Source organism: Heptranchias perlo, chromosome 6 (assembly GCF_035084215.1).
Source record: "Heptranchias perlo isolate sHepPer1 chromosome 6, sHepPer1.hap1, whole genome shotgun sequence".
Taxonomy (NCBI): domain Eukaryota; kingdom Metazoa; phylum Chordata; class Chondrichthyes; order Hexanchiformes; family Hexanchidae; genus Heptranchias; species Heptranchias perlo.
The window spans coordinates 109232451-109259770 of record NC_090330.1 but is presented as its reverse complement, the minus strand read 5'-3'; the positions used below and the strand labels follow the sequence as shown (position 1 = coordinate 109259770).

At 43.6% G+C, this 27320-nt stretch overlaps 1 protein-coding gene across 1 annotated transcript in view; it reads left to right on the top strand.

The window, feature by feature from the left end:
• Positions 1 to 27320, top strand: part of nalcn (sodium leak channel, non-selective) — a 182781-nt gene that overhangs the window by 29776 nt on the left and 125685 nt on the right. The window contains exons 7-9 of the mRNA XM_067986611.1: positions 7208 to 7350; positions 9488 to 9592; positions 13667 to 13753. Coding sequence (XP_067842712.1) covers positions 7208 to 7350; positions 9488 to 9592; positions 13667 to 13753 — 335 coding nt within the window. The remainder of the gene's footprint in view (positions 1 to 7207; positions 7351 to 9487; positions 9593 to 13666; positions 13754 to 27320) is intronic.

The following is a 27320-nucleotide window of genomic DNA, read 5'->3' as shown; positions in this document are numbered from 1 at the left end:
CCCTTCTTCCAGCTGACTTGGTACAGTCAAGTGGTTGAACTTGGGATATTCCTGATCGATTTATGGCTGAGTACCACTCTGGTTGTTGCTAGTACATCTCTAAGCCACCATTGTTAGGGTTGCCAGCTTTGATTGGACGTACTCCTGGAGGTTTCATCACATGACCCACCCCCACTCCCGCCATTGGTCGCCCGACATGTCCATTCACTCGGTGCCCCCGCCTTCCCTCGGTCAATTGGAAAGCAAATAGACTCTTCATTACTCGATGGATGATTCTTGACAGTCAGTCAAACAGCTGTTTTCCCCCATGTCCAATATTTTTATAACGAATAAACAAAAGTTTTTTTAAAACACTTTTTTTTAATGCCCCTATGATTTTTCTCCTGGGTTTGCTTGCAGTTGTATCCTGGAGATTAATCTTTAATTCTTGGAGACTCCAGGGCAAGCCTGGAGGGTTGGCAACCCTTAGCCATTGTGGGAGTTCCCACACACCTGTCCGTTCCCTCTTTGGTATCAGGGGGTTGAGATCTGCTGCATCTCCTAGCTCTCTCTGCACCTGGACCATGCCTGAACCAAGTAGTGGACACATCCAGGACACATCAGTGTCACTCTGGACTACAGTTCCCAGAATATGTTTAGGTCTGTCACTTCCTACTGGGCCAGGTGCAGTATTTGATAGAAAGCAGGCTGTACTAAACTGGAAATCTCGATTTATACTGTGTGAATCGGGAAAAAATAGCTGATGCTTCACGACGCAGGCGACAAGAGTGCTCCCTCTTCTCTGTAACTAGGGATTGATTTTTGAGATCGAATTTCTTCAAGTAATTTGCTTTCTTGGGGATAATCTTTGGCGCAGTTTCGGTTACTGCTTTTATGAGGAGCAAATACTCTTCTCATGTTCTCTCTTTCATTACAAAGTTCTGCAAATCTGTTTTTGAGAATTTGGTGGTAAATTTGTCTTTTTGCGTTACCAATCTTTATTCAATCTACTCCAGTCTAAATTTCTGCCTGGCTTCTGGTTCTTGAAGCCCTCGTGCTAAGACGGATGTTTTCCCTCCGAACGCTATGGTCTGACCTGCCGGTATTAAATGAGTTGTAAACTTCAACATTCCCGACGTTTTTCCACGTTTTTTCCGTATTTAAGGTGTAATCCAGCTGGACTTTCCAACCATTTGGGGAGTTTATCTATCCAAAGTTTTCCTCTGTTCTTTGCAAAGTTATTATTTGTAGACCAGAGGTTAAATTCCATGATATAATCAAACGACACTTCTCCATTTCCGTTTTTGTGTTACTATGAAATGACTAGCAAACTGTTCCTTTACTCGGCCTTACATTCATATCACCTCCAGTAAACCGGAGGTTATGGGGTAGGATTGATTCTGTCGTTCTGCATAATTCCTCATCGAATTTGAGTATTTCTACATCTGCGCTACAGCTGTTTGGGCTGTGGCAGGTTAATATGGTGACCTATGGGTTGCTGGAGAATTCCACAACAGATATTCTGTTAATTACATTGACAGATTTCACCATTTAGGGGCTGAGCAGGAATCCCACTCCTCCTACCCTGACTCCCTCATTATTGCTTGTTGGTGAAACTGTATCATTTCTTCCTTCTCACGATCGAGGTGATGTTCCTGTAGGCAGATCGCCTGAGTCGTTAAACCGAGGCTCCGTCTGCCCCCTCAGGTGAACTTAAAAGATCCTCTGGTATTGTTTCGAAGAAGAACAGGGGAGTTCTCCCCGGTGAAGTGGCCGATATTTATCCCTCAATCAACATCACCAAAAATAAAGATTACTTGGTTATTATCTCATTGCTGTTTGTGGGACCTTGCTGTGTGCAAATTGATTGCTGAGTTTCCTACACTTCAAAGGTACTTTATTGGCTGTAAAGCGCTTTGGGACGTCCTGAGGTCTCTAACGCTGGCTTCTCTTTAACCCACCCCCACCCCATCACCATTGCAGTCCCCCAAGGTTTCACCCTCTTCACCTACACGATGCCCCTTGACTACGTCAGCCCTTGACATGAGGTCAGGTTCCACACGTCCACGGAGACACCCAGCTCCACCTTCCTACCGTCTCTCTTGACCCCCCTCCGTTGCCTCTGTGTTGTCAAGACTGCTTGTCTGGCATCCAGTCTTGAATGAGTCTGAATTTCCTCCAGGTAAACATTGGGAAAATCAAAATCATTGGGGGTAATTTTGACTTTTGTGCGATCGTGTAAAACGGGTGACAGCGAATCGGCACCTGTTTTAATCTCTCCCCGTTTGTCTTTCCATTGCCACAAACTTTGCCCGCTTTTCAAAAGACTGGCTGCAGGGTTATTCAAGAGGGATACAAAGATTATTAATGCATCCAAAGTTTTGTATTTAAAGTAGTAATTCTATTTAGTTTCTTTATGATGTGGAGATGCCGGTGATGGACTGGGGTTGACAATTGTAAACAATTTTACAACACCAAGTTATAGTCCAGCAATTTTATTTTAAATTCACAAGCTTTCGGAGGCTTCCTCCTTCCTCAGGTTCTATATGTATAAATGCGTAGGCTTCGAGGAGCTCCTGAACATTTACCTGAGGAAGGAGGAAGCCTCCGAAAGCTTGTGAAGTTAAAATAAAATTGCTGGACTATAACTTGGTGTTGTAAAATTGTTTACAATAGTTTCTTTATGATCTTAAAAGTGTGCGTACAACTGATATTTTATCCCACTTAGCCATGCCGTGCGTAGTGACAGCAAGCAACTTTCTTTGCTGTAGAATGCTCCATTATGGAGCACGGTTACCTTCTGTTACTATTTTGTTTTGCATTATATAACCAAGGAACTGTAAAACACATCTTTGAAAGTTAGATCCCAGTTATTGACTTCCATTTGACCATCTTGACTGGAAGAATTACGCCTGGGCCTAGATCCAGAGTATTAATTACTTTTAGATTTCTGATACCACTTTCCTTCTCTGTTTGGTGAAGAATGAATGAAGAATTCTTTCTCGTGCAAGTTGTCATGCTTGTACTTCTGCATTGTTAAACATCAAAGCCGTCGTCAGTAGGTTAATGATGCTTGCTGTTAATCCCGTGAGGATGCCTCTGTGAGACATATGGCAGTACACATCTGGTAGATCCAGTTTGCAAGACAGCCCCCTTTGCTTCTATGATATTTTCACATGTCAACAGCAGGTTTTATTATTCAGGTGCCTTTCAGGAATGTGTTTGCAGTTCTCAGGAATTATAAAAATTTTTTTTATGAGAAATAAGCAGATGTTAAAGTGTCTCTGCGCTGCTCAAAGGTAATTTGGAGAGAGCTGCAATGCTATAGTTTCGACATGAGATGGGATAGATGATAAAATTGTTTTTGTCAGAAGCTTTCTTTATTATTTCCAGTTTTTATTCTATTTGGAAGTTTTAAATTTTGAATACTCAAGGGAGCAAAGAATGTTTCAACATACATTTTAAAAAAAGCAATCTATATGTTGACCTGTTTCTCAAGAATGGTAACATCAAAGATTAATAATATTAACAGTGTTACTGATACCATCACCTGGGAATACCTATTGCCACCTCGGACAGGGCAACAAATAATCCACGTCGGAATTCAATATTTGCAGAATTTCACTCTTCAGAACTCTCGCAGACCCAGTTCCGGTAACCAATCAAAATGATCAATAAAGGTTTGCCGGTTATCTGAAAAGCTGAAAGTGGTTCGAGGACCTGGCTTTCAGTTGCTTACTTTGGCCACACCATGGCTGGGAAGACAAGGGGCTGAAATTCAACTTTAACAAAGACGCAAACGTCAATGGAAAGGAAATTTGGGGGTGGGGGGGTTTGTATAACCGATGGCCCATCCGATACGGTCCATTTTGTGACCTTGCCGAAATCGGATTACCCCCTCACCCCTCCCCCAAGCCTTCAAGAGGCAGGAGTTGATCTCTCTCCTGCATTGGCCTCTTTGCCAAGTATAGCAGGGTGATTATCCACCTCGACCATATGGTTTGTGAGACAGACAGGGAACCAAGGCAGGTGGATGGAGTTAGGATACAGAACGGCCATGATCCAATTGAATGGTGGAACAGGCTCGAGGGGCTGAATGGCCTCCTCTTGTTCCTACGTTCCTATGATGTGTAATCCATTCAATTTATAAGCAATGTGGATTTGCTTATGTAAACTGGCAGTCTGTCGTGAAATGAGTAAGGTGAATCATGTGAGAGGGTTCAAATCAAATCTCAACACCTATGTCGTGAAATACTTGTAGAACAAGGAAGAAAGCAAAAATAAGAGTGGGGAGGAGGCAAGGATTTTCAGTTTTGGAAAGTTTGGGCACGTACAAAACAGGGTTGCTAAGGCAAACATAGGTCCCTTAGAGGATGAGACCGGGAAATTAATGGTGGGAAACATGGAGATGGCAAAAATGCTGAACAAATATTTTGTTTCAGTCTTTACAGTAGAGGACACTAAGAATATCCCAACACTGGACAAACAGGGGACTCTCGGGGGGGAGGAGCTAAATACGATTAAAATCACTCAGGAGATGGTACTCAGTAAAATAATGGGACTCAAGGCGGATAAATCCCCTGGACCTGATGGCTTCCATCCTAGGGTCTTGAGGGAAGTGGCAGTAGGGATTGTGGATGCTTTGGTGATAGTTTTCCAAAATTCCCTGGACTCAGGAGAGGTCCCGGCAGATTGGAAAACTGCTAATGTAACACCGTTATTTAAAAAGGGTAGTAGGCAGAAGGCTGGAAATTATAGGCCAGTTAGCTTAACATCTGTGGTGGGTAAAATTTTGGAGTCTATTATTAAGGAGACAGTAACGGAACATTTAGATAAGCATAATTTAATAGGACAAAGTCAGCATGGCTTTATGAAGGGGAAGTCATGTCTGACAAATTTGCTTGAGTTCTTCGAGGACATAACGTATAGGGTGGATAAAGGGGAACCAGTGGACATAGTGTATTTAGACTTCCAGAAGGCATTCGACAAGGTGCCACATAAAAGATTATTACTTAAGATAAAAAATCACGGGATTGGGGGTAATATTCTGGCATGGGTGGAGGATTGGTTATCGAACAGGAAGCAGAGAGTTGGGATAAATGGTTCATTTTCGGACTGGCAACCAGTAACCAGTGGTGTTCCACAGGGGTCGGTGCTGGGTCCCCAACTCTTTACAATCTATATTAACGATTTGGAGGAGGGGACCGAGTGCAACATATCAAAATTTGCAGATGATACAAAGATGGGAGGGAAAGTAGAGAGTGAGGAGGACATAAAAAACCTGCAAGGGGATATAGACAGGCTGGGTGAGTGGGCGGAGATTTGGCAGATGCAATATAATATTGGAAAATGTGAGGTTATGCACTTTGGCAGGAAAAATCAGAGAGCAAGTTATTTTCTTAATGGCGAGAGACTGGAAAGTACTGCAGTACAAAGGGATCTGGGGGTCCTAGTGCAAGAAAATCAAAAAGTTGGTATGCAGGTGCAGCAGGTGATCAAGAAAGCCAACGGAATGTTGGCTTTTATTGCTAGGGGGATAGAATATAAAAACAAGGAGGTATTGCTGCAGTTATATAAGGTATTGGTGAGACCGCACCTGGAATACTGCATACAGTTTTGGTCTCCATACTTAAGAAAAGACATACTTGCTCTCGAGGCAGTACAAAGAAGGTTCACTCGGTTAATCCCAGGGATGAGGGGGCGGACATATGAGGAGACGTTGAGTAGATTGGGACTCTACTCATTGGAGTTCAGAAGAATGAGAGGCGATCTTATTGAAACATATAAGATTGTGAAGGGTCTTGATCGGGTGGATGCAGTAAGGATGTTCCCAAAGATGGGTGAAACTAGAACTAGGGGGCATAATCTTAGAATAAGGGGCTGCTCTTTCAAAACTGAGATGAGGAGAAACTTCTTCACTCAGAGGGTGGTAGGTCTGTGGAATTTGCTGCCCCAGGAAGCTGTGGAAGCTACATCATTAGATAAATTTAAAACAGAAATAGACAGTTTCCTAGAAGTAAAGGGAATTAGGGGTTATGGGGAGCGGGCAGGAAATTGGACATGAAGCTGAGTTCGGATCGGTCAATGCCCTGTGGGTGGCGGAGAGGGCCCAGGGGCTATGTGGCCGGGTCCTGCTCCGACTTCTTGTGTTCTTTAGATTTGTGGTTGGGATCAGATCAGCCATGATCTTATTGAATGGCGGAGCAGGCTCAAGGGGCCGATTGGCCTACTCCTGCTCCAATTTCTTATGTTCTTATGTTCTTATATATATTAGGGGTGTTAATAGAATTGACTCTTTCTCATAACAACTGTATTTGTGTCATCAAGTAGCATTAGAAATAATAGGACTGAAATTAGTGAGGAATCCAGAGGCAGTCTCATCAAAGGTGTTAGCAGTGTTGAAGAGGAAGTGGGTGGTGTAAGCACAGAAATGAGTCCGGAGCTCAAACGTACCACTGACATCCGTCACACGCAAGAGTTTTTCAAGATTATTGGAATGAAATCTGGTTAGACTGTAATAAAATGTGTATATGACAAAGAGCCATGTGTTAATATTAGACATTTCACACCATGCATTTTCAATCCCTGAGGATAAAGGATTTCAACCTCTATTATCACCTGTTCAAACAATAACTTGCATTTATACAGCGCCTTTAACTTAGTAAAACATCCCAAGGCGCTTCACAGGAGCGATCATCAGACAAAATTTGACACCGAGTCACATAAGGCGATATTAGGACAGGAGGCCAAAAACTTGTTCAAGGAGGTAGGTTTTAAGGAGCGTCTTAAAGGAGGAGAGAGAGGCGGAGAGGTTTAGGGAGGGAATTCCAGAGCTTAGGGCCTGGGCAGCTGAAGGCACGGCCGCTAGTGGTGGAGTGAAGGAAATTGGGGATGTGCAAGAGGCCAGAATTGGAGGGACGCAGAGATCTCGGAGGGTTGTAGGGCTGGAGGAGGTTACAGAGATAGGGAGGGGCGAGGCCATGGAGGGATTTGAAAACATGTATTTTGAATACATATATATGTAGGATTTGAACAACATATGATTTTAAAATGACTAAGAATTGTTTCTTTTCAGCGTAAATCATCACATAGGCTGTTCCTTTATCCATGATGGTCGACCCTACAGTACTGTGCTGTAGTTAGAAGAAATGTTTGAAATTATTTTCAAAGTTTATATTTGTAGTTTATAAAATATTGTCCGTAAATCTTGTGCCTCTTCTTTTCCCAGGCACCAGTATCTTCACCGTGTATGAGGCGGCTTCACAGGAAGGCTGGGTGTTTTTCATGTACCGGGCAATCGATAGCTTTCCTCGATGGCGTTCCTACTTCTATTTCATCACTCTGATCTTCTTCCTTGCCTGGCTCGTTAAGGTGATGTATACTCTGTTCATTTTACACGTAGAATCTGACAGCACAGGAGGAGGCCATTCGGCCCATCGTGCCTGTGCCGGCTCTTTGAAAGATCCAATTAGTCCCACTCCCCCCCTCCCCCCCCCCCCCCCCCCCCCCGCTCTTTCCCCGTAGCCCTGCAAATTTTTCCTTTAAGTATTTATCCAATTTCCTTTTGAAAGTTACTATTGAATCTGCTTCCACCGCCCTTTCAGGCAGCGCATTCCAGATCATCACAACTCGCTGCGTAAAAAAAGTTCTCCTCGTCTCCCTTCTGGTTCTTTTGCCAATTATCTTAAATCTGTGTCCTCTGGTTACTGACCCTCCTGCCAGTGGGAACAGTTTCTCCTTATTTACTCCATCAAAACCCTTCATAATTTTGAACACCTCTATTAAATCTCCCCTTAACCTTCTCTGCTCTAAGGAGAACAATTCCAGCATCTCTGGACTCTCCACTAATCCCTGATACCAGTCGGGTAAATCTCCTCTGCACTCTTTTTCCAAAACCTTAACATCCTTCCTAAAGTGCGGTGCCCAGAATTGGACACAGTACTTCAGCTTAGACCTAACCAGAGTTTTATAAAGGTTTGCCATGACTTCCTTGCTTTTGTACTCTATGCCTCTATTAATAAAGCCCAGGATCCCATATGGTTTTTTAACAGCTGTATCAACTTGTCCTGCCACCATCAAAGATTTGTGTACGTACGCACCCAGGTCTCTCCGTTCCTGCACCCCCTTTAAAATTTATATTGCCTCTCATCATTTTTCCTTCACACTTCTCTGCATTAAATTTCGCCTGCCACGTGCCTGCCCACTCGTACAGAAAACTAACTTTGTCAGTTACTGTACATTTTTCTTTCTATTTAATGGGAAACTGCTCTTGAGAGGAGGAGGAGGAAGAAGTAGATTTTTTTTTTTAGCCGAAGTATTCTGCTAAAAAGTACTCCAACAATAAGAACAAAAGCTGAGAGTATTAAGTTGTGTGGGGGAGGGACTCGGGGGGCTGGGGGCAGGGGGGCGGAATTGCCAGTTAAGAACTGCTTTGTTGACCGTCTCAGTTAGGAAAGATGTTTCTGTGACGTATTCAACTGTAAGGATATGGTGATGGGGTGAGATGAAGTAAGGTGGGAGGAGGCTCGTGTGCAGCACGAGCACCAGCATGGACCAGTTGGGCCGAATGGCCTGTTTCTGTGCTGTGATTTCTATGTAACGGTGTTTAGGTTGGTACACCATGGAACTGTAATTGTCACCCTTCCCAGTTGTGGGCCCAGAGGGAAGTCAAAGTTAATTTCAGCCTCGAGCCAACCGGGAGTAGAGGAGGTGAGGGGTGGTGCTTGGGGCTGAGGAGGGGGGGGGGAAATGTTTGGGAAATGAACCCCATACTCCTGGGGTCCACCCACCCATCTCCCTTATCCCTCGGTTCCATATCCTTTAATACCCTCGCCTAACAAAAATCTATCCATCTCCGCTTTGAACTTTTCAATTGACCCCCAGCCTCAGCAGCTTTTTGGGGGAGAGAGTTCCAGATTCCCACTCCCCTTTGTGTGAAGAAGTGCTTCCTGACATCACCCCTGAACGGCCTGGCTCTAATTTTAAGGTTATTCCCCCTTGTTCTGGACTCCCCCCACCAGAGGAAATAGTTTCTCTCTATCGACCCTATCAAATCCTTTAATCATCTTAAACACCTCGATTAGATCACCCCTTAATCTTCTATACTCGAGGGAATACAAGCCGAGTCTGTGCAACCTGTCCCTATAATTTAACCCTTTTAGCCCCAGTATCATTCTGGTAAAAATGCTTTTGTTTGGGGGGGGGAGAGACAGGGAAACGGTGGAGGAGACAAAAACGTGTTTTTTTAGCATGATTACATCGTACACAAGATATAAAAACAGAAATTTCTGGAAACTCTCAGCAGGTCAGGCAGCATCTGTGGAGAGAGAAACAGAGTTAACATTTCAGGTCGATGAACGAGTAACGTGAGGTTGGAATTTGGTTGAATTTGCATTGTTTGTTGAAGTTTGCCAAACACACTTTTTTTTTATGAAGGTGGTCCTTCAAAATGTTAACATTTTTTTGGTTAAGAGAGTATGTAAAATTTTCATTCTCTCCTTATTTTCAGAACGTGTTTATTGCAGTTATCATAGAGACTTTCGCAGAAATAAGAGTTCAGTTTCAACAGATGTGGGGGTCAAGAAGCAGCACGACCTCAACCGCCACTACACAGGTAACGTATTCCCAAATATACTGGCAGTCCATGCACTGGAAAAAAACAAACAACAACAATTGCATTTATATAGCGCCTTTAACATAGTCAAACGTCCCAAGGCGCTTCACAGGAGCGATTATCAAACAAAATTTGACACCGAGCCACATAAGGAGATATTAGGACAGGTGACCGAAAGCTTGGTCAAAGAAGTAGGTTTTAAGGAGTGTCTTAAAAGAAGGGAGAGAGTCAGAGAGGTTTAGGGTGGGAATTCCAGAGCTTAGGGCCGAGGCAGCTGAAGGCACGGCCGCCAATGGTGGAGTGATGAAAATCGGGGATGCGCAAGAGGCCAGAATTGCAGGAGCGCAGAGATCCCGGAGGGTTGTAGGGCTGGAGGAGGTTACAGAGATAGGGAGGGGGCGAGGCCATGGAGGGATTTGAAAACAAGGATGAGAATTTGAAATTTAAGGCATTCCCAGACCAGGAGCCAGTGTAGGTCAGTGAGCTCAGGGGTGATTGGTGAATGGGACTTGGCGCGAGTTAGAGTATGGACAGCAGAGTTTTAGATGAGCTCAAGTTTACAGAGGGTGGAAGGTGGGAGGTCGGCCAGGAGAGCATTGGAATAGTCGAGTCTGGAGGTAACAAAGGCATGGATGAGGGTTTCAGCAGCAGATGAGCTGAGGCAGGGGCGGAGACGGGCGATGTTACGAGGTGGAAGTCTACGGTCTTGGTGATGGACCAGATATGGGGTTGGCTCAGCTCAGGGTCAAATAGGTTGCCGAGGTTGAGAACAGTCCAGCAACATTGAAGGCCATTACCTCAAATAAAACATCCTAAAGGTCAGGGGCTAGATGCAATCAGTTGGTGATTGTTATACTGATTTCCTGCCTTAAATAACAATGAAGGTGTTGACCCTGCTTGGGAGATATTAACACTAATTCAGCGATGGGAATGCCATTGGATGTCAAGAGTAGGTGGTTGGACTCTCTCTCTTGTTGGACATGGTCATCGCCTGGCACTTGTGTGGTGCGAGTGTTACTTGCCCAAAACCCAGAGGTTGATGCTGGTAATGACGGTGGAAAATGGCATAGGTGTTGAACTAGACAGAGTTTTTAAAAAAAAAAATTCTGGAAATGAAAAGTCGATATCAGTAAAAGTGACCATGAAGCTGTCAGATTGTTGTAAAAACCCAACTGGTTCACTAATGTCCTTCAGGGAAGGAAACCTGCCGTCCTGGCCCATTATTTGACTCCAGTCCCACAGCAATGTGGCTGACTCTTATCTGCCCTCTGAAGTGGCTCAGCAAACCACTCAGTTGTATCAAACTCGGGAACTAGGGATGGGCAATAAATCCCGGCCTTGCCAGCGATGCCTAAATCCCGAGAATGAAATTTTAAAAAAAGATCCAGCATTACAAATTTCCATTACATGCAATGTACAGCACAAAAACAGGCCATTCGGCCCAACTGGCCTTTCCCGGTGTTTATGCTCTACACGAGCCTCCTCCCACTGTACTTCATCTCACCCTATCAGCATAACCTTCTAGTCCTTTCTCCCTCATGTGTTTATCGAGCTTCCCCTTAAATGCATCTATTCTATTCGCCTCAACTACTCCTTGTGGTAACGAGTTCCACATTCTCACCACTCTCTGGGTAAAGAAGTTTCTCCTGAATTCCCTATTGGATTTATTAGTGACTCTCTTATATTGATGTTACCCCTAGCTTTGGGCTCCCCCCACAAGTGGAAACGTCATCTCTACGTCTACCCTATCGAACCCCTTCATAATTTTAAAGACCTTTTATTGGGTCACCCCTCAGAATTCACTTTTCTAGAGAAAAGAGCCCCAGTCTGCTCAACCTTTTCTGATCGTTATAACCTCCCAGTTCTCGTTTCAGCCTTGTAAACATCCCTCTACTGCCCACCTGATTAGTCCACACACCCACCCCTCTCCCCTCCACCAAAAATAAAATTGGACATTCGCCAGCGGAATCAGAGTTCAGTCATAGTTCTGTGTGATGGATTTTTAAAATGATGCTGAGATAACTTTTTCAGATCTCTGCCAGGATTTCAGCACCTGTACATTAAACAGAATCTGTCCGCAGTGACTGAGTTCCATTCACATAACCAGTGATCGTCAATTGTGGCTTTCCATACTTGAAGGAATAACTATGGGCAGGATTTTAAAAGGGAAAAACGGGTGGATTGGGGGCAGGGGGGGGGGGGGGCTTGAAAATTGCAACAATTTCAGACCCGCCCCCGACCCGCCCATTTCCGGTTTTCACGGGGACGGGACGAGGGGCGGGCGACCAACCCAATCGCAGGAGGCGGGTTGCTCGCTAAAACCTTTCAAGGGGGCTGCAGGCCTCCATCTTTTTCAAGTTTTGCGATTTCAGCCCCTGGGCGCCTCAAAGATCGCTGAGTTCCCCCCCCGCCCACCCAAAGATCGCTGATCGCAACCCCCCCTCCCAATGATCACCCCCATCCACCAACGATCGCTGACCCCCGATCCTGACACCCCCCACCCCCCCCCCCCCCGGCAACTGATCTCCCCCCCCCCTGGGTGACTGACACCTGATCGCGCCCCCCCCCCTCCGATGCCCTCGTGCCCTCCATCCATACAATCTAAGACTTACCTGAAGGTGTCCTCTTCCTTGCTGTGCTCCAACAAAAAAACAATAAAAGACGTCCTTACATCAAAATCGTAAGGACGTCCGGGAAATCCGTACTTCTGCATTTCCCGTCGGCAATCCCAGCTCCCGGTTAAAATCCTGGCCTATAATTCAATTTCACTTGTGATCTGTTCTGACTTTATTTCATGAATAATTTTGCTGTCCAGAGCCAGGACTGTTCATGCCACTAAAATGTTAAAACAAAAAGAAAAGCACGTTTAATTAACTTAATGGTCCAATTCAAAGATGTATTTAAAAACAACTAAATAGAAACAGCGAACTATAGATCGTTCCCTTAGTTTTGTGACCAGACGCCATAACTCGCAAACACCATTAGTGTTCACCTGTTCTGGGGTCTTTCACACCTGATGCGTTATGAAAGTTTTTTTCCCTCTCGTTAACCAGAGTAATATGCAAAGGCACGAAAACTGAAAATGCTGGAAACACTAAGCAGCTCAGGCAGCATCTGTGGATCAAACGAAACACTCAGCAAGCTCCACAGATGCTGCCTGACCTGCTTGAATGTTTTCTGTTTTTATTTCAGATTTCCAGCCTCCGCAGTATTTTGCTTTTGTAATATGCAGAGGCTACATTCTGACACAAAAAAAATATAACTGATAGCTACGGAAGGACAGTGTTTATTGTTTAATTTGTTTTTAATCTCCTGTATGTATGAGGGCCAGACTTTCAAGTACAAATGATCGGCAGGCAGGTCTCTCCACGGGCAGAGCGTGTTTGGAAAGCCAGCCCTGTACTGCTGACTTGCAAAATTTTACTTTTTCGACGTGCCAACAGGTGTAATGTATCTGTTGTAGGAGTTCACTGATTGGCAGTAACATGTAGGCTGCATTAACACTACGTGAAAATAGTGACTCAAACTAATTCACCTACTCCATGACTTAGAATCATAGAGCACAGAAGGAGGCCGTTCGGCCCATCGGGTCTGTGCCGGCTCTTTGAAGGATCTATCCAATTAGTCCCATTTCCCCCCCTGCTCTTTCCCCATAGCCCTGCACATTTTTCCTTTTCAAGTATCTATCCAATTCCCTTTTGAAAGTTATCATTGAATCTGCTTCCACCGCCCTTTCAGGCAGCGCATTCCAGATCATAACAACTCGCTGCGTAAAAAAAATCTCTCTTCATCTCCCCCTCTGGTTCTTTTCCAATTATCTTAACTTCATATGCTTTGGTTACTCACCCTCCTGCCAGTGGAAACAGTTTCTCCCTCTTTACTCTATCAAAATCCCTTTCATAATTTTGAACACCTCTACTAAATCCCCCCTTAACCTTCCCTATTCTAAAGAGAACAGTCCCAGCTTCTCCAGTCTACCCACAGAGCTGTGTTGTAAAAGTTATTGAATCTGTGTACTATTTCTGGTTATTTAAAGCACGTGTGTATGTTAGCCGAATTGTCTTTTCCCTGTAGATGTTTCATGAAGATGCCACTGGGGGATGGCAGCTGGTTGCTGTGGACGTGAATAAGCCTCAGGGGAAAGCCCCAGCATGCTTGCAGGTATGGCCTTGATCCCTGGTTGATTAACGTATGTGTGTGTGTTTCCTCCCAAACTAGGATTTCGGTAATAAAGTCTACGACTAACGTACAGTCGGGCTGACAGATATTTTTCATAGCATTGTATCAGGGTAATATTCTGAAAAGAGCAGAGTGGGAAGTGTATCGATTTGTAAGTAAGTTGTTTAAATGCCTCCCAATGACGTGGGGAAGTTTTGTGCTGCCGACCTCCCCGTATTTGTTGTCTGCATTCTCCATGATTGGACAGCAAGAAGCGCAGTTCTTGAAGGATAAGTCGAATAGCGTCAGTTTTCTCGTAGAATTATACAGCACAGAAGGAGGCCATTCAGCCCATCGTGCCTGTGCCGGCTCTTTGAAAGAGCTATCCAATTAGTCCCGCTCCCCCTGCTCTTTCCACACAGCCCTGCAAATTTTCCTTTTCAAGTATTTATCCAATCTCCTTCTGAAAGTTATTATTGAATCTGCGGGGAGGACGAGCAAACTGACCATGGCACCGGGGTACAGGAAGCCGTTCAAGTGGGGGGAATAAAAAGGAAGGTGGTTGTAGTAGGCGACAGTATAGTTAGGGGGATAGACACTGTTCTCTGCAGCCAGGAGCATGAGTCCCGGAGGCTGTGTTGCCTACCCGGTGCCAGGGTTAAGGACATCTCCTCAGGGCTGGAGAAGAACTTGGAGTGGGAGGGGGAGGATCCAGTTGTCGTGGTCCACGTAGGTACCAACGACATAGGTAAGACTAAGAAAGAGGTTCTGCTGAGAGAGTTTGAGCATAATTATTACCTGAGCCACGAGCAAATTGGCACAGGGTAAATAAGATCAGAGAGATGAATGCGTGGCTCAAAGATTGGTGTAGGAGAAGTGGGTTTTGATTCATGGGGCACCTGCACCAGTACTGGGGAAAGAGAGAGCTGTTCCGTTGGGACGGGCTTCACCTGAACCGTGCTGGGTCCAGAGTTCGAGCGAATCGAATAACTAGGGAGGTAGATAGGGCTTTAAACTAAATGCGGGGGGGAGGGTCCCAATGGAGAGAAATCTAGAATGCTAAAGAGAAAAGACCAAGAAGCAGTTGCGGACAGTGATTGGGGTAAGGATAACCAAACTGTGTCAGGAAGGGACAGAGCGTACAAACAAAAGAGCGCACTAACAAATAGGGTCCGGGTAAGAAAAAATGGTAATAAGACAAATTGGGCCATAGTACAAAAAAATGATAAGATGTCTAAAAATGTTAAAAAGACAAATCTAAAGGCACTGTATCTGAATGCACGAAGCAGACGTAATAAAGTAGACTAATTAACAGCACAAATAGATGTAAACGGATATGATATAATTGCAATTACAGAGACATGGCTGCAGGGTGACCAAGGCTGGGAGCTGAATATCCAAGGGTATTCGATATTTAGGAAGGACAGGCAAAAAGGAAAAGGAGGTGGGGTGGCATTGTTAGTAAAGGATGAAATCAGAGCAATAGTGAGAAAGGATATTGGCTCAGAAAATCAAGATGTAGAATCAGTCTGGGTGGAGTTAAGAAGCACCAAGGGGCAGAAAACACTGGTGGGAGTTGTCTATAGGCCTCCCAACAGTAGTGGTAATGTAGGGGACATAAGAACATAAGAACATAAGAAATTGGAGCAGGAGTAGGCCAATCGGCCCCTCGAGCCTGCTCCGCCATTCAATAAGATCATGGCTGATCTGATCCCAACCACAAATCTAAAGTACACAAGAAGTAGGAGCAGGACCCGGCCACACAGCCCCTGGGCCCTCTCCGCCACCCACAGGGCATTGACCGATCCGAACTCAGCTTCATGTCCAATTTCCTGCCCGCTCCCCATAACCCCTAATTCCCTTTACTTCTAGGAAACTGTCTATTTCTGTTTAAATTTATCTAATGATGTAGCTTCCACAGCTTCCTGGGGCAGCAAATTCCACAGACCTACCACCCTCTGAGTGAAGAAGTTTCTCCTCATCTCAGTTTTGAAAGAGCAGCCCCTCATTCTAAGATTATGCCCCCTAGTTCTAGTTTCACCCATCTTTGGGAACATCCTTACCGCATCCACCCGATCAAGCCCCTTCACAATCTTATATGTTTCAATAAGATCGCCTCTCATTCTTCTGAACTCCAATGAGTAGAGTCCCAATCTACTCAACCTCTCCTCATATGTCCACCCCCTCATCCCCGGGATTAACCGAGTGAACCTTCTTTGTACTGCCTCGAGAGCAAGTATGTCTTTTCTTAAGTATGGAGACCAAAACTGTATGCAATATTCCAGGTGCGGTCTCACCAATACCTTATATAACTGCAGCAATACCTCCCTGTTTTTATATTCTATCCCCCTAGCAATAAAAGCCAACATTCCGTTGGCTTTCTTGATCACCTGCTGCACCTGCATACCAACTTTTTGATTTTCTTGCACTAGGACCCCCAGATCCCTTTGTACTGCAGTACTTTCCAGTCTCTCGCCATTAAGAAAATAACTTGCTCTCTGATTTTTCCTGCCAAAGTGCATAACCTCACATTTTCCAATATTATATTGCATCTGCCAAATCTCCGCCCACTCACCCAGCCTGTCTATATCTCCCTGCAGGTTTTTTATGTCCTCCTCACTCTCTACTTTCCCTCCCATCTTTGTATCATCTGCAAATTTTGATATGTTGCACTCGGTCCCCTCCTCCAAATCGTTTATATAGATTGTAAAGAGTTGGGGACCCAGCACCGACCCCTGTGGAACACCACTGGTTACTGGTTGCCAGTCCGAAAATGAACCATTTATCCCAACTCTCTGCTTCCTGTTCGATAACCAATCCTCCACCCATGCCAGAATGTTACCCCCAATCCCGTGATTTTTTATCTTAAGTAATAATCTTTTATGTGGCACCTTGTCGAATGCCTTCTGGAAGTCTAAATACACTATGTCCACTGGTTCCCCTTTATCCACCCTGTACGTTATATCCTCAAAGAACTCAAGCAAATTTGTCAGACATGACTTCCCCTTCGTAAAGCCATGCTGACTTTGTCCTATTAAATTATGCTTATCTAAATGTTCCGGCATCAAACAGGAAATTAGAGATGCATGTAACAAGGGTACTACAGTAATCATGGGTGACTTTGATCCACATATAGACTGGCCAAACCAATTTAGCAATAATACTGTGGAGGATGAATTCCTGGAGTGTGTACGAGATGGTTTTTTAGATCAGTATGTTGAGGAGCCAACCAGGGAACAGGCTATCCTAGATTGGGTATTGTGCAATGAGAAGGGGTTAATTAATAATCTTGTTGTGCGGGGTCCTTTAGGGAAGAGTGACCATAACATGATAGAATTCTTCATTGAGGTGGAAGGTGAAGTCGTCCAATCCGAAACTAGGGTCCTAAATCTAAACAAAGGAAACTATGAAGGTATGAGGAGTGCGTTGACTTTGATAGATTGGGAAGATTTATTAAAAGGCATGACGGTGGATAGGCAATGGCTAACATTTAAGGAACGAATGCATGAATTACAACAATTATACATTCCTTTCTGGCGCAAAAACACAAAAGGAAATGCGGCCCAACCATGGCTAACAAAAGAAATTAAGGATAGTATTAGATCCAAAGAGGAGTCATAGAAAGTTGCCAGAAAAAGTAGCAAGCCTGAGGATTGGGAGCAGTTTAGAATTCAGCAAAAAAGGACCAAGAGATTGATTAAGAGGGGAAAAAATAGAGTATGAGAGTAAACTTGCAAGGAACATAAAAATGGACTGTAAAAGCTTCTACAAGTATGTAAAAAAAAAGATTAGTGAAGACAAATGTAGGTCCCGTACAGTCAGAAACAGGAGAATTTATAATGGAGAACAGGGAAATGGCAGAGCAATTAAACAAATACTTTGGTTCTGTCTTCACGGAAGAGGACACAAATAACTTCCCAGAAATGTTAGGGAACCAAGGGACTAGTGAGCAGGAGGAATTGAAGGAAATTAGTATTAGTAAAAAAATAGTGCTGGAGAAATTAATGGGACTGAAAGACGATAAATCCCCAGGGCCTGATAATCTGCATCCCAGAGTACTAAAAGAGGTAGCCATGGAAATAGTGGATGCATTAGTTGTCATCTTCCAAAATTCTATAGATTATGGAACAGTTCCTGCAGATTGGAGGGTGGCAAATGTAACCCCACTATTTAAAAAAGGAGGGAGAGAGAAAACAGGGAAGTACAGACCAGTTAGCCTAACATCAGTAGTAGGGAAAATGCTAGAGTCTATTATTAAGGATGTGATAACAGGACACTTAGAAAATATCAACGGGATTAGACAAAGTCAACATGGATTTATGAAAGGGAAATCATGTTTGACAAACCTACTGGAGTTTTTTGAGGATGTAACTGGTAGAATAGATAAGGGAGAACCAGTGGATGTTGTTTATTTGGATTTTCAGAAGGCCTTTGATAAAGTCCCACATAAGAGGTTAGTGTGCAAAATTAAAGCACATGGGATTGGGGGTAATATACTGGCATGGATTGAGAATTGGTTAACAGACAGGAAACAGAGAGTAGGAATAAATGGGTCTTTTTTGGGGTGGTAGTTAGTGACTAGTGGGGTACCGCAGTGATCAGTGCTTGGGCCCCAGCTATTCACAATATTTAGATGATTTGGATGAGGGAACCAAACGTAATATTTCCAAGTTTGCTGATGACAGAAAACTAGGTGGGATTGTGAGTTGTGAGGAGGATGCAAAGAGGCTTCAAGGCGATTTGGACAAGTTGGGTGAGTGGGCAAATACATGGCAGGTGCAGTATAATGTGGATAAATGTGAAGTTATCCACTTTGGTTGTAAAAACAGAAAGGCAGAGTATTATTTAAATGGTGATAGATTGGGAAATGTTGATGTACAAAGGGACCTGGGTGTCCTTGTACATCAGTCACTGAAAGCAAACATGCAGGTGCAGCAAGCAGTTAGGAAGGCGAATGGTATGTTGGTCGTCATTGCAAGAGGATTTGAGTACATGAGCAAGGATGTCTTACTGCAGTTATACAGGGCCTTGGTGAGACCACACCTGGAGTATTGTGTGCATTTTTGGTCTCCTTACCTAAGAAAAGGATATACTTGCCATAGAGAGTGTGCAGCAAAGGTTCACCAGACTGATTCCTGGGATGGCAGGACTGTCATATGAGGAGAGATTGGGTTGACTCGGCCTGTGTTCACTCGAGTTTAGAAGAATGAGAGGGGATCTCATTGAAACATATAAAATTCTGACAGGGCTGGACAGACTGGATGCAGGGAGGATGTTTCCCCTGGCTGGGGGGTCCAGAACGAGGGGTCACAGTCTCAGGATACGGGGTAGGACATTTAGGACTGAGATGAGGAGAAATTTCTTCACTCAGAGGGTGGTGAACCTGTGGAATTCTCTACAACAGAAGGCTGTGGAGGCCAAGTCACTGAATATATTTAAGAAGGAGCTAGATAGATTTCTAGATACAAAAGGCATCAAGGGGTATGGAGAGAGAGCAGGAATATGGTGTTGAGATAGAGGATCAGCCATGATCATATTGAATGGCGGAGCAGGCTCGAAGGGCCGAATGGCCTACTCGTGCTCCTATTTTTATATATATGTTCATCTCGCCTCTGGTTCTTTTACCAATTATCTTTAATCTGTGTCCTCTGGTTACCGACCCTCCTGCCAGTGGAAACCGTTTCTCCTTATTTACTCGATCGAATCCCCTCCAGTACCCCTCCTCTTGTTATGAGATAAAATTCCTAATTTCAATCTGTTTCATGAAGTGAAAAAATCTTTTTAATTAAGTGCATATTGGTGAACTTTGTGCTCCTCAGGAGGTGAAATAACAGACCTGTGAACATCTTATGTTTTCACCTTTTACACCCAGTGTCCACATCTGGGAGTAATTTCGGCAGGATATGCTGATAGGGTGAGATGAAGTCGGGAGGGAGGAGGCTCGTGTGGAGCATAAACACCGGCATGGACCAGTTGGGCCGAATGACCTGTTTCTGTGCTGTACACTCGATGTAACCCCATCAGCATATCCTTCTATTCCTTTCTCCCTCATGCATTTATCGAGCTTCCCATTAAAGGCATCTGTGCTATTCGCCTCAACTACTCCACACAGTAGCAAGTTGCACAGTCTTACCAATCTCTGGGTAAAGAAGTTTCTCCTGAATTCCCTATTGGATTTATTAGTGACTATCATATATTTATGACCCCCTAGTTTTGGACTCCCCACAAGTGGACACATCTTCTCTACATCTACCCTGTCGAACGCCTTTATGTTCTCATGTGTGTATCATTGAGTAGTTTGGAGTTGAGTTGCACTCGGTCTATCAAAGGGAAAGTTTCCATTGACATAGAATCATAGAATGGTTACAGCACAGAAGGAGGCTATTCGGCCCATCGAGCCTGTGCCAGCTCTTTGTAAGAGCAATCCACTTAATTCCATTCCCCCGCTCTTTCTCCCTCGCCCTGCAATTTTTTTTCCCCTTTTGATTTACCCAAAACTTGTCCAATTCCCTTTTGAAAGCCACGATTGAATCTGCTTCCACCGCCCTTTCAGGCAGCGCATTCCAGATCATCACAACTCGCTGCGTAAAAAAGTTTTTCCTCATGTCATTAGAAATTTAATTAAAATAATCGGACATAGCTAGCAGAGAATGGAGAAGCATTTTGAACCTAACCATATCAGGATGGTCAGAAATAGAATAACAATGTATATCGATGTTATCTGAGAAAATATTTTCTTAGGCATCTGCATTATTATATTGAATTGGATAGCTTTTGATTCTGAAAAATAGCCTACGGTTCATTTTGTTCAAATGAGCATAAATTGCTCTGATTTATTCTTGTAAAGATGATATGCTGAACTGATTATGCACTGTCAGTTTATGTTGATATTTGTAAATTTAATCAGGTTTAAAAAAAAAAGTAATTTAAAAATACATTCGGAATAAGTGAATTACTTTGATTTTCGCAGCATTTGTAACATCTGTTCAACATCCTCTCCATTTTCCCTTAAGGCAGTATACTCATCTGCTCTTTCAGAACGACACCCCCCAGTACACTAACCCTGCCTTCCTCTCTCCACAGATGCTGCCTGACCTGCTGAGTGTTTAAAGCAATTTCTGTTTATATTTCAGATTTCCAGCAACAAACAGTATTTTGATATTTGCAACATAATGGATGGTCAAATAATTTCACTGCTAATTTGAATAATGTAAGCAGGACACCTAATATCAACAATCATCTTAATTAACGGGAGTTCTAATTACGTAGAATTACATAGAATTTACAGCACAGAAACAGGCCATTCGGCCCAACTGGACTATGCCGGTGATTATGTTCCACACGAGCCTCCTCCCTCCCTACTTCATCGAACCTTACTAGCGAATCCTTCTATTCCTTTCTCCCTCATGTGTTTCTCAAGCTTCCCCTTAAATGCATCTATGCTATTCGCCTCAACTACTCCATGGTAGCCAGTTCCACATTCTCACCACTCTCTGGGTAAAGAAGTTACTCCTGAATTCCCAATTGGATTTATTAGTGACTATCTTATATTTATGGCCCCTAGTTCTGGTCTCCCCCTGAAACAAAATCTCTACGTCTACCCTTTCAAACCTCTTCATAATTTTAAGGATCTCTATCAGGTCACCCCTCAGCCTTCTCCTTTCTAGAGAAAAGAGCCCCAGCCTGTTCAATCTTTTCCGATGGTTATGATCTCTCAGTTCTGGTATCATCCTTGTGAATCTTTTTTGCACTCTCTCTAGTGTCTCTATATCCTTTTTATGATATGGAGACCAGAACTGTTCAGTGCTCCAAGTGCGGTCTAACCGAGGTTCTACACAAGTTTAACATAATTTCTCTGCTTTTCAATTCTATCCCTCTAGAAATGAACTCCAGTGCTTGGTTTGCATTTTTTATGGCCTACTTGTCATTTGTGAATGAATGAGGGACTAATATATATATTAAAGCATTACACTACTGTTAGGGACAAAGTAACTGAGATAAGGATATTTATCCACAGTCATCAAAAATGTTAGATATAAAAGCTGTGTGTGTGTTTAATGAAGTGATAGTCTCAGGTTTTGACAGTGTCATTAACACGTACACTGCAAGTTATGCAAAGCTGCTTCCAAAACCCAAAAGTGAATTTCATTGCAGAGTATATAGAAAGTCATGATAAATAATATTTACAGCTTTGCTATGTGTCAGACTGAGTATTAATGTGAGCATCCTGTCATTAGTAAGAAGAGGGAGATGGTGCATATTAAACTGACTGCTGTCTCCCAGGCTGGTGCTGTCCTGACATGGCTTTCTCTCTCTCCCTAGACTCCTACCTTCATAATTCCACCGCCAGACCTGACAGACGGCTTGTCTCATCACAGCCCCACAGCAATCATTTTAATTGAATTTCAATTTTTTTCTTCTCCTATTTTTAGAAATGCTGGTACCAGAAACAGTGCTCCCAGGTTTAAGCAGCACATTAAACAGATTACTGACTTTCAACAGAAAACCTGATTGATATAAAATTAACAGGAGAAAGTTCAATGATTCGCATGTCACGTACGTTATTGATGTTACACAGATTTACAGCACAGAAACAGGCCATTCGGCCCAACTGGTCTGTGCCGGTGTTTATGCTCCACACGAGCCTCCTCCCACCCCTCTTCATCTCAGCCTATCAGCATTCCCTTTTATTCCTTCCTCCCTCGTGTATTTATCTAGCTTCCCCTTAAATGTATCTATGCTATTTGCCTCGTATGAGACCATAAGAGATAGGAGCAGGAGTAGGCCATTCGGCCCCTCGAGCCTGCTTCGCCATTCAATGAGATCATGGCTGATCTGATTTTTACCTCAACTCCACTTTCCCGCCCTTTCCCCATATCCTTGCTGATCAAAAATTTGTCTAACTCAGTCTTGAATGTATTCAATGACTCAGCCTCCACAGCTTTTTGAGGTAAAGAATTCCAAAGATCCACGACCCTCTGGGAGAAGAAATTCCTCCTCATTTCCGTCTTAAACGGGCGACCCCTTATTCTGAGACTATGCCCCCGAGTTTTAGATTCCCCCATGAGGGGTAACATCCTCTCAGCATCTACCCTATCGAGTCCCTCAGAATCTTGGATGTTTCAATAAGATCTCCTCTCATTCTTCTAAACTCCAATGAGTATAGACCCAACCTGTTCAATCTTTCCTCATAAGACAACCCTTCCATACCCAGAATCAACCTAGTGAACCTTCTCTGAACTGCCTCCAATGCAAGTATGTCCTTCCTTAAATAAGGGCACCAGAACTGTACGCAGTACTCCAGATGTGGTCTCACCAGCACTCTGTACAGTTGTAGCATGACTTCCCTGCTTTTATACTCCATCCCCCTAGAAATAAAGGCCAATATTCCGTTTGCCTTCCGGATTACCTGCTGCACCTGTATGTTGACTTTTTGTGTTTCATGTACGAGGACACCCAGATCCCTCTGTACCGCAGCATTTTGTAGTATTTCTCCATTCAAATAATATTTTGCTTTTTTATTTTTCCTCCCAAAGTGGATGACTTCACATTTTCCCACATTATATTCCATCTGCCAAATTTTTGCCCATTCGCTTAACCTGTCAATATCCCTTTGCAGACACTTTGTGTCCTCATCGCAACTTGCTTTTCTATCTATCCTTGTATCAGCAGCAAATTTGGCCACAAGACACTCTGTTCCTTCATCCAAGTCATTGATATATATTGTAAATAGTTGAGGCCCCAGCACTGATCCCTGCGGCACCCCACTAGTTACAGATTGCCATTTTGAAAATGACCCTTTTATCCCGACTCTTTGTTTTCTGTTAGTTAGCCAATCCTCTATCCATGCCAGTATATTACCCCCAACACCATGAGCTCTTATCTTGTGCAGTAATCTTTTATGTGGCACCTTATCGAATGCCTTTTGGAAATCCAAATATACTGCATCCATTGTTTCCCCTTTATCCACCCTGCCCGTTACTTCCTCAAAGAACTCTAATAAATTTGTCAGACATGATTTCCCCTTCATAAAACCATGTTGACTCTCCTTGATTGTATTATGAGTCTCCAAATGTCCTGCTACTACTTCCTTAATAATGGATTCTATCATTTTCCCAATGACAGATGTTAGGCTAACTGGTCTATAGTTACCTGCTTTCTGTCTCACTCCCTTCTTGAGTAGGGGTGTTACGTTTGCGGTTTTCCAATCTGCTGAGACCTTTCCAGAATCTAGTGAATTTTGGAAGATTACAACTAATGCATCCACTATCTCTGTAGCCACTTCCTTTAAGACCCTTGGATGCAAGCCATCAGGTCCAGGGGACTTGTCAGCCTTTAGACCCATTAGTTTGCCTAGTACTTTTTCTCCAGTGATAGTGATTGTTTTTAGTTCCTCCCTCCCCTTTGCCCCTTGATTTTCTACTATTATTGGTATGTTATTAGTGTCTTCTACTGTGAAGACAGAGACAAAATATCTGTTCAATTCCTCTGCCATTTCCTTGTTTTCCATTATTATTTCCCCAGTCTCATCCTCTAAAGGACCAATGTTTACTTCAGCTACCCTCTTCCTTTTTATATACTTGTAGAAGCTTTTACTGTCAGTTTTTATATTTCTTGCTAGTTTACTCTCATAATTTATTTTCTCCCTCTATTATTCATTTGGTGGTTCTTTGCTACTCCTTGTGGTAGCGAGTTCCACATTCTCACTACTCTCTGGGTAAAGAAGTTTCTCCTGAATTCCCTATTGGATTTATTAGTGACTGTCTATATTTATGGCCCCTAGTTCTGGTCTCCCCCACAAGAGGAAACATCTTCTCTACGTCCACCCTATCAAACCCCTTCATAATTTTAAAGACCTCTATCAGGTCACCCTTCTGTCTTCTCTTTCCTAGAGAAAGTAGCCCCAGCCTGTTCAATCTTTCCTGATAGTTATAACACATCAGAGCCTGGAATCGACCTCATTCTCACAGCTGCACATTAAACTGCTTGTTATGCTCGGAGAGGGTGCAGATGAGATTTACGAAAATGATACCAGGGATGAGGGACTTCAGTTATGTGGAGAGACTGGAGAAGCTGGGATTGTTCTCCTTAGAGCAAAGAAGGTTAAGGGGAGATTTAATAGAAGTGTTTAAAATTATGAACGGTTTTGATAGAGTAAATAAGGAGAAATTGTTTCCACTGGCAAAAGGGTCGGTAACCAGAGGACACAGATTTAAGATAATTGGAAAAAGAACCAGAGGAGAGATGAGGAGAATTTTTTTTTACGCAGCGGGTTGTGATGATCTGGAATGCGCTGCCTGAAAGGGCGGTGGAAGCAGATTCAATAGTAACTTTCAAAAGGGAATTGGATAAATACTTGAAGGGGAAAACATTGCAGGGCTATGGGAAGTGGGACTAATTGGATAGTGCTTTCAAAAGAGCCAGCACAGGCACGACGGGCTGAATAGCCTCCTTCTGTGCTGTATGATTCTAAAGATCGGAGAAAAGTCCATTCAGTATTGCCACTGGAATTTCACAGGATTCTCAGCAATTTATTCTCTCTATGCAAAAGGGGAAAAAAATCAGATGGAGTATAGGTGCCAAGAAACTTGTGTTCTTTGTTCCAGTCTGTTGAAAGGTGCCTAAAGCACAAGAACTAATCATTTTCAATTACAGCATATGGCCATTTCAGTATAACATGCTATCTGAAAGCTGAACAGAAATAATTGAGATTACACCGAATCATAGAATCTTACAGCACAGAAGGAGGCCATTTGGCCCATCGTGCCTGTGCCGGCTCTTTGAAAGAGCTGTCCAATTAGACCCACTCCCCCTGCTCTTTCCCCATAGCCCTGCAAATTTTTCCTTTGCAAGTATTTATCCAATTCCCTTTTGAATGTTATTATTGAATCTGCTTCCACCGCCCTTTCAGGCAGCACATTCCAGATCACAACAACTCGCTGCGTAAAATTTTTTTTCCTCATCTCCCCTCTGATTTTTTTGCTAATTGCCTTATAATCGTAGCCAAAAGATTAAACTACAGACCAAATTATGGTAGTTGGTTGATTGATAATAGTCCTGATGACTTGACCACCCTTATAAAAAAAATAAAAAGAAAGACTTGCCTTTCTATAGCACCTTTCATGACCTAAGGATGTTCCAAAACACTTTACAGCCAATGAAATATAGTCACTGTAGGAAATGTGGCACAGCAAGGTCCCACAAACAGCAATGAGATGATGACCAGACAATCTGTTTTTTAGTGATGTTGGTTGAGGGACAAATATTGGTCAGGACACTGCCCTGCTCTTCTTCGAAATAGTGTCATGGGATCTTTTACATCTACCTGAGAGGGCAGACAGGGCCTTAGTTTAATGTCTCATCCGAGAGATAAGAACATAAGAAATAGGAGCAGGAGTAGGCCAATCGGCCCCTCGAGCCTGCTCCGCCATTCAATAAGATCATGGCTGATCTGATCCTAACCTCAAATCTAAATTCATGTCCAATTTCCTGCCCGCTCCCCGTAACCCCTAATTCCCTTTACTTCTAGGAAACTGTCTATTTCTGTTTTAAATTTATTTAATGAGGTAGCTTCCACAGCTTCCTGGGGCAGCAAATTCCACAGACCTACCACCCTCTGAGTGAAGAAGTTTCTCCTCACCTCAGTTTTGAAAGAGCAGCCCCTTATTCTAAGATTCTGCCCCCTAGTTCTAGTTTCACCCATCCTTGGGAACATCCTTACCGCATCCACCCGATCAAGCCCCTTCACAATCTTATATGTTTCAATAAGATTGCCTCTCATTCTTCTGAACTCCAATGAGTAGAGTCCCAATCTACTCAACCTCTCCTCATATGTCCACCCCCTCATCCCCGGGATTAACCGAGTGAACCTTCTTTGTACTGCCTCGAGAGCAAGTATGTCTTTTCTTAAGTATGGAAAAGATGGCACCTCCAACAGTGCAGCACTCCCTCGCTACTGCACTGGGAGTGTCAGCCTAGATTATGTGCTCAAGTCTCTGGAGTGGGACTTGAACCCACCACCTTCTGACCCGGAGGCCAGAGTGCTACCCACTGAGCCACGACTGACACTACACCCACTGAGCCAGAAAGAGAATCAGTTCTCTTTATGGGTTCAAGTCCCACTCCAGAGACTTGAGCACATAATCTAGGCTGACACTCCCAGTGCAGTAGCGAGGGAGTGCTGCACTGTTGGAGGTGCCATCTTTTCCATACTTAAGAAAAGACATACTTGCTCTCGAGGCAGTACAAAGAAGGTTCACTCGGTTAATCCCGGGGATGAGGGGGTGGACATATGAGGAGAGGTTGAGTAGATTGGGACTCTACTCATTGGAGTTCAGAAGAATGAGAGGCGATCTTATTGAAACATATAAGATTGTGAAGGGGCTTGATCGGGTGGATGCGGTAAGGATGTTCCCAAGGATGGGTGAAACTAGAACTAGGGGGCATAATCTTAGAATAAGGGGCTGCTCTTTCAAAACTGACGTGAGGAGAAACTTCTTCACTCAGAGGGTGGTAGGTCTGTGGAATTTGCTGCCCCAGGAAGCTGTGGAAGCTACATCATTAAATAAAT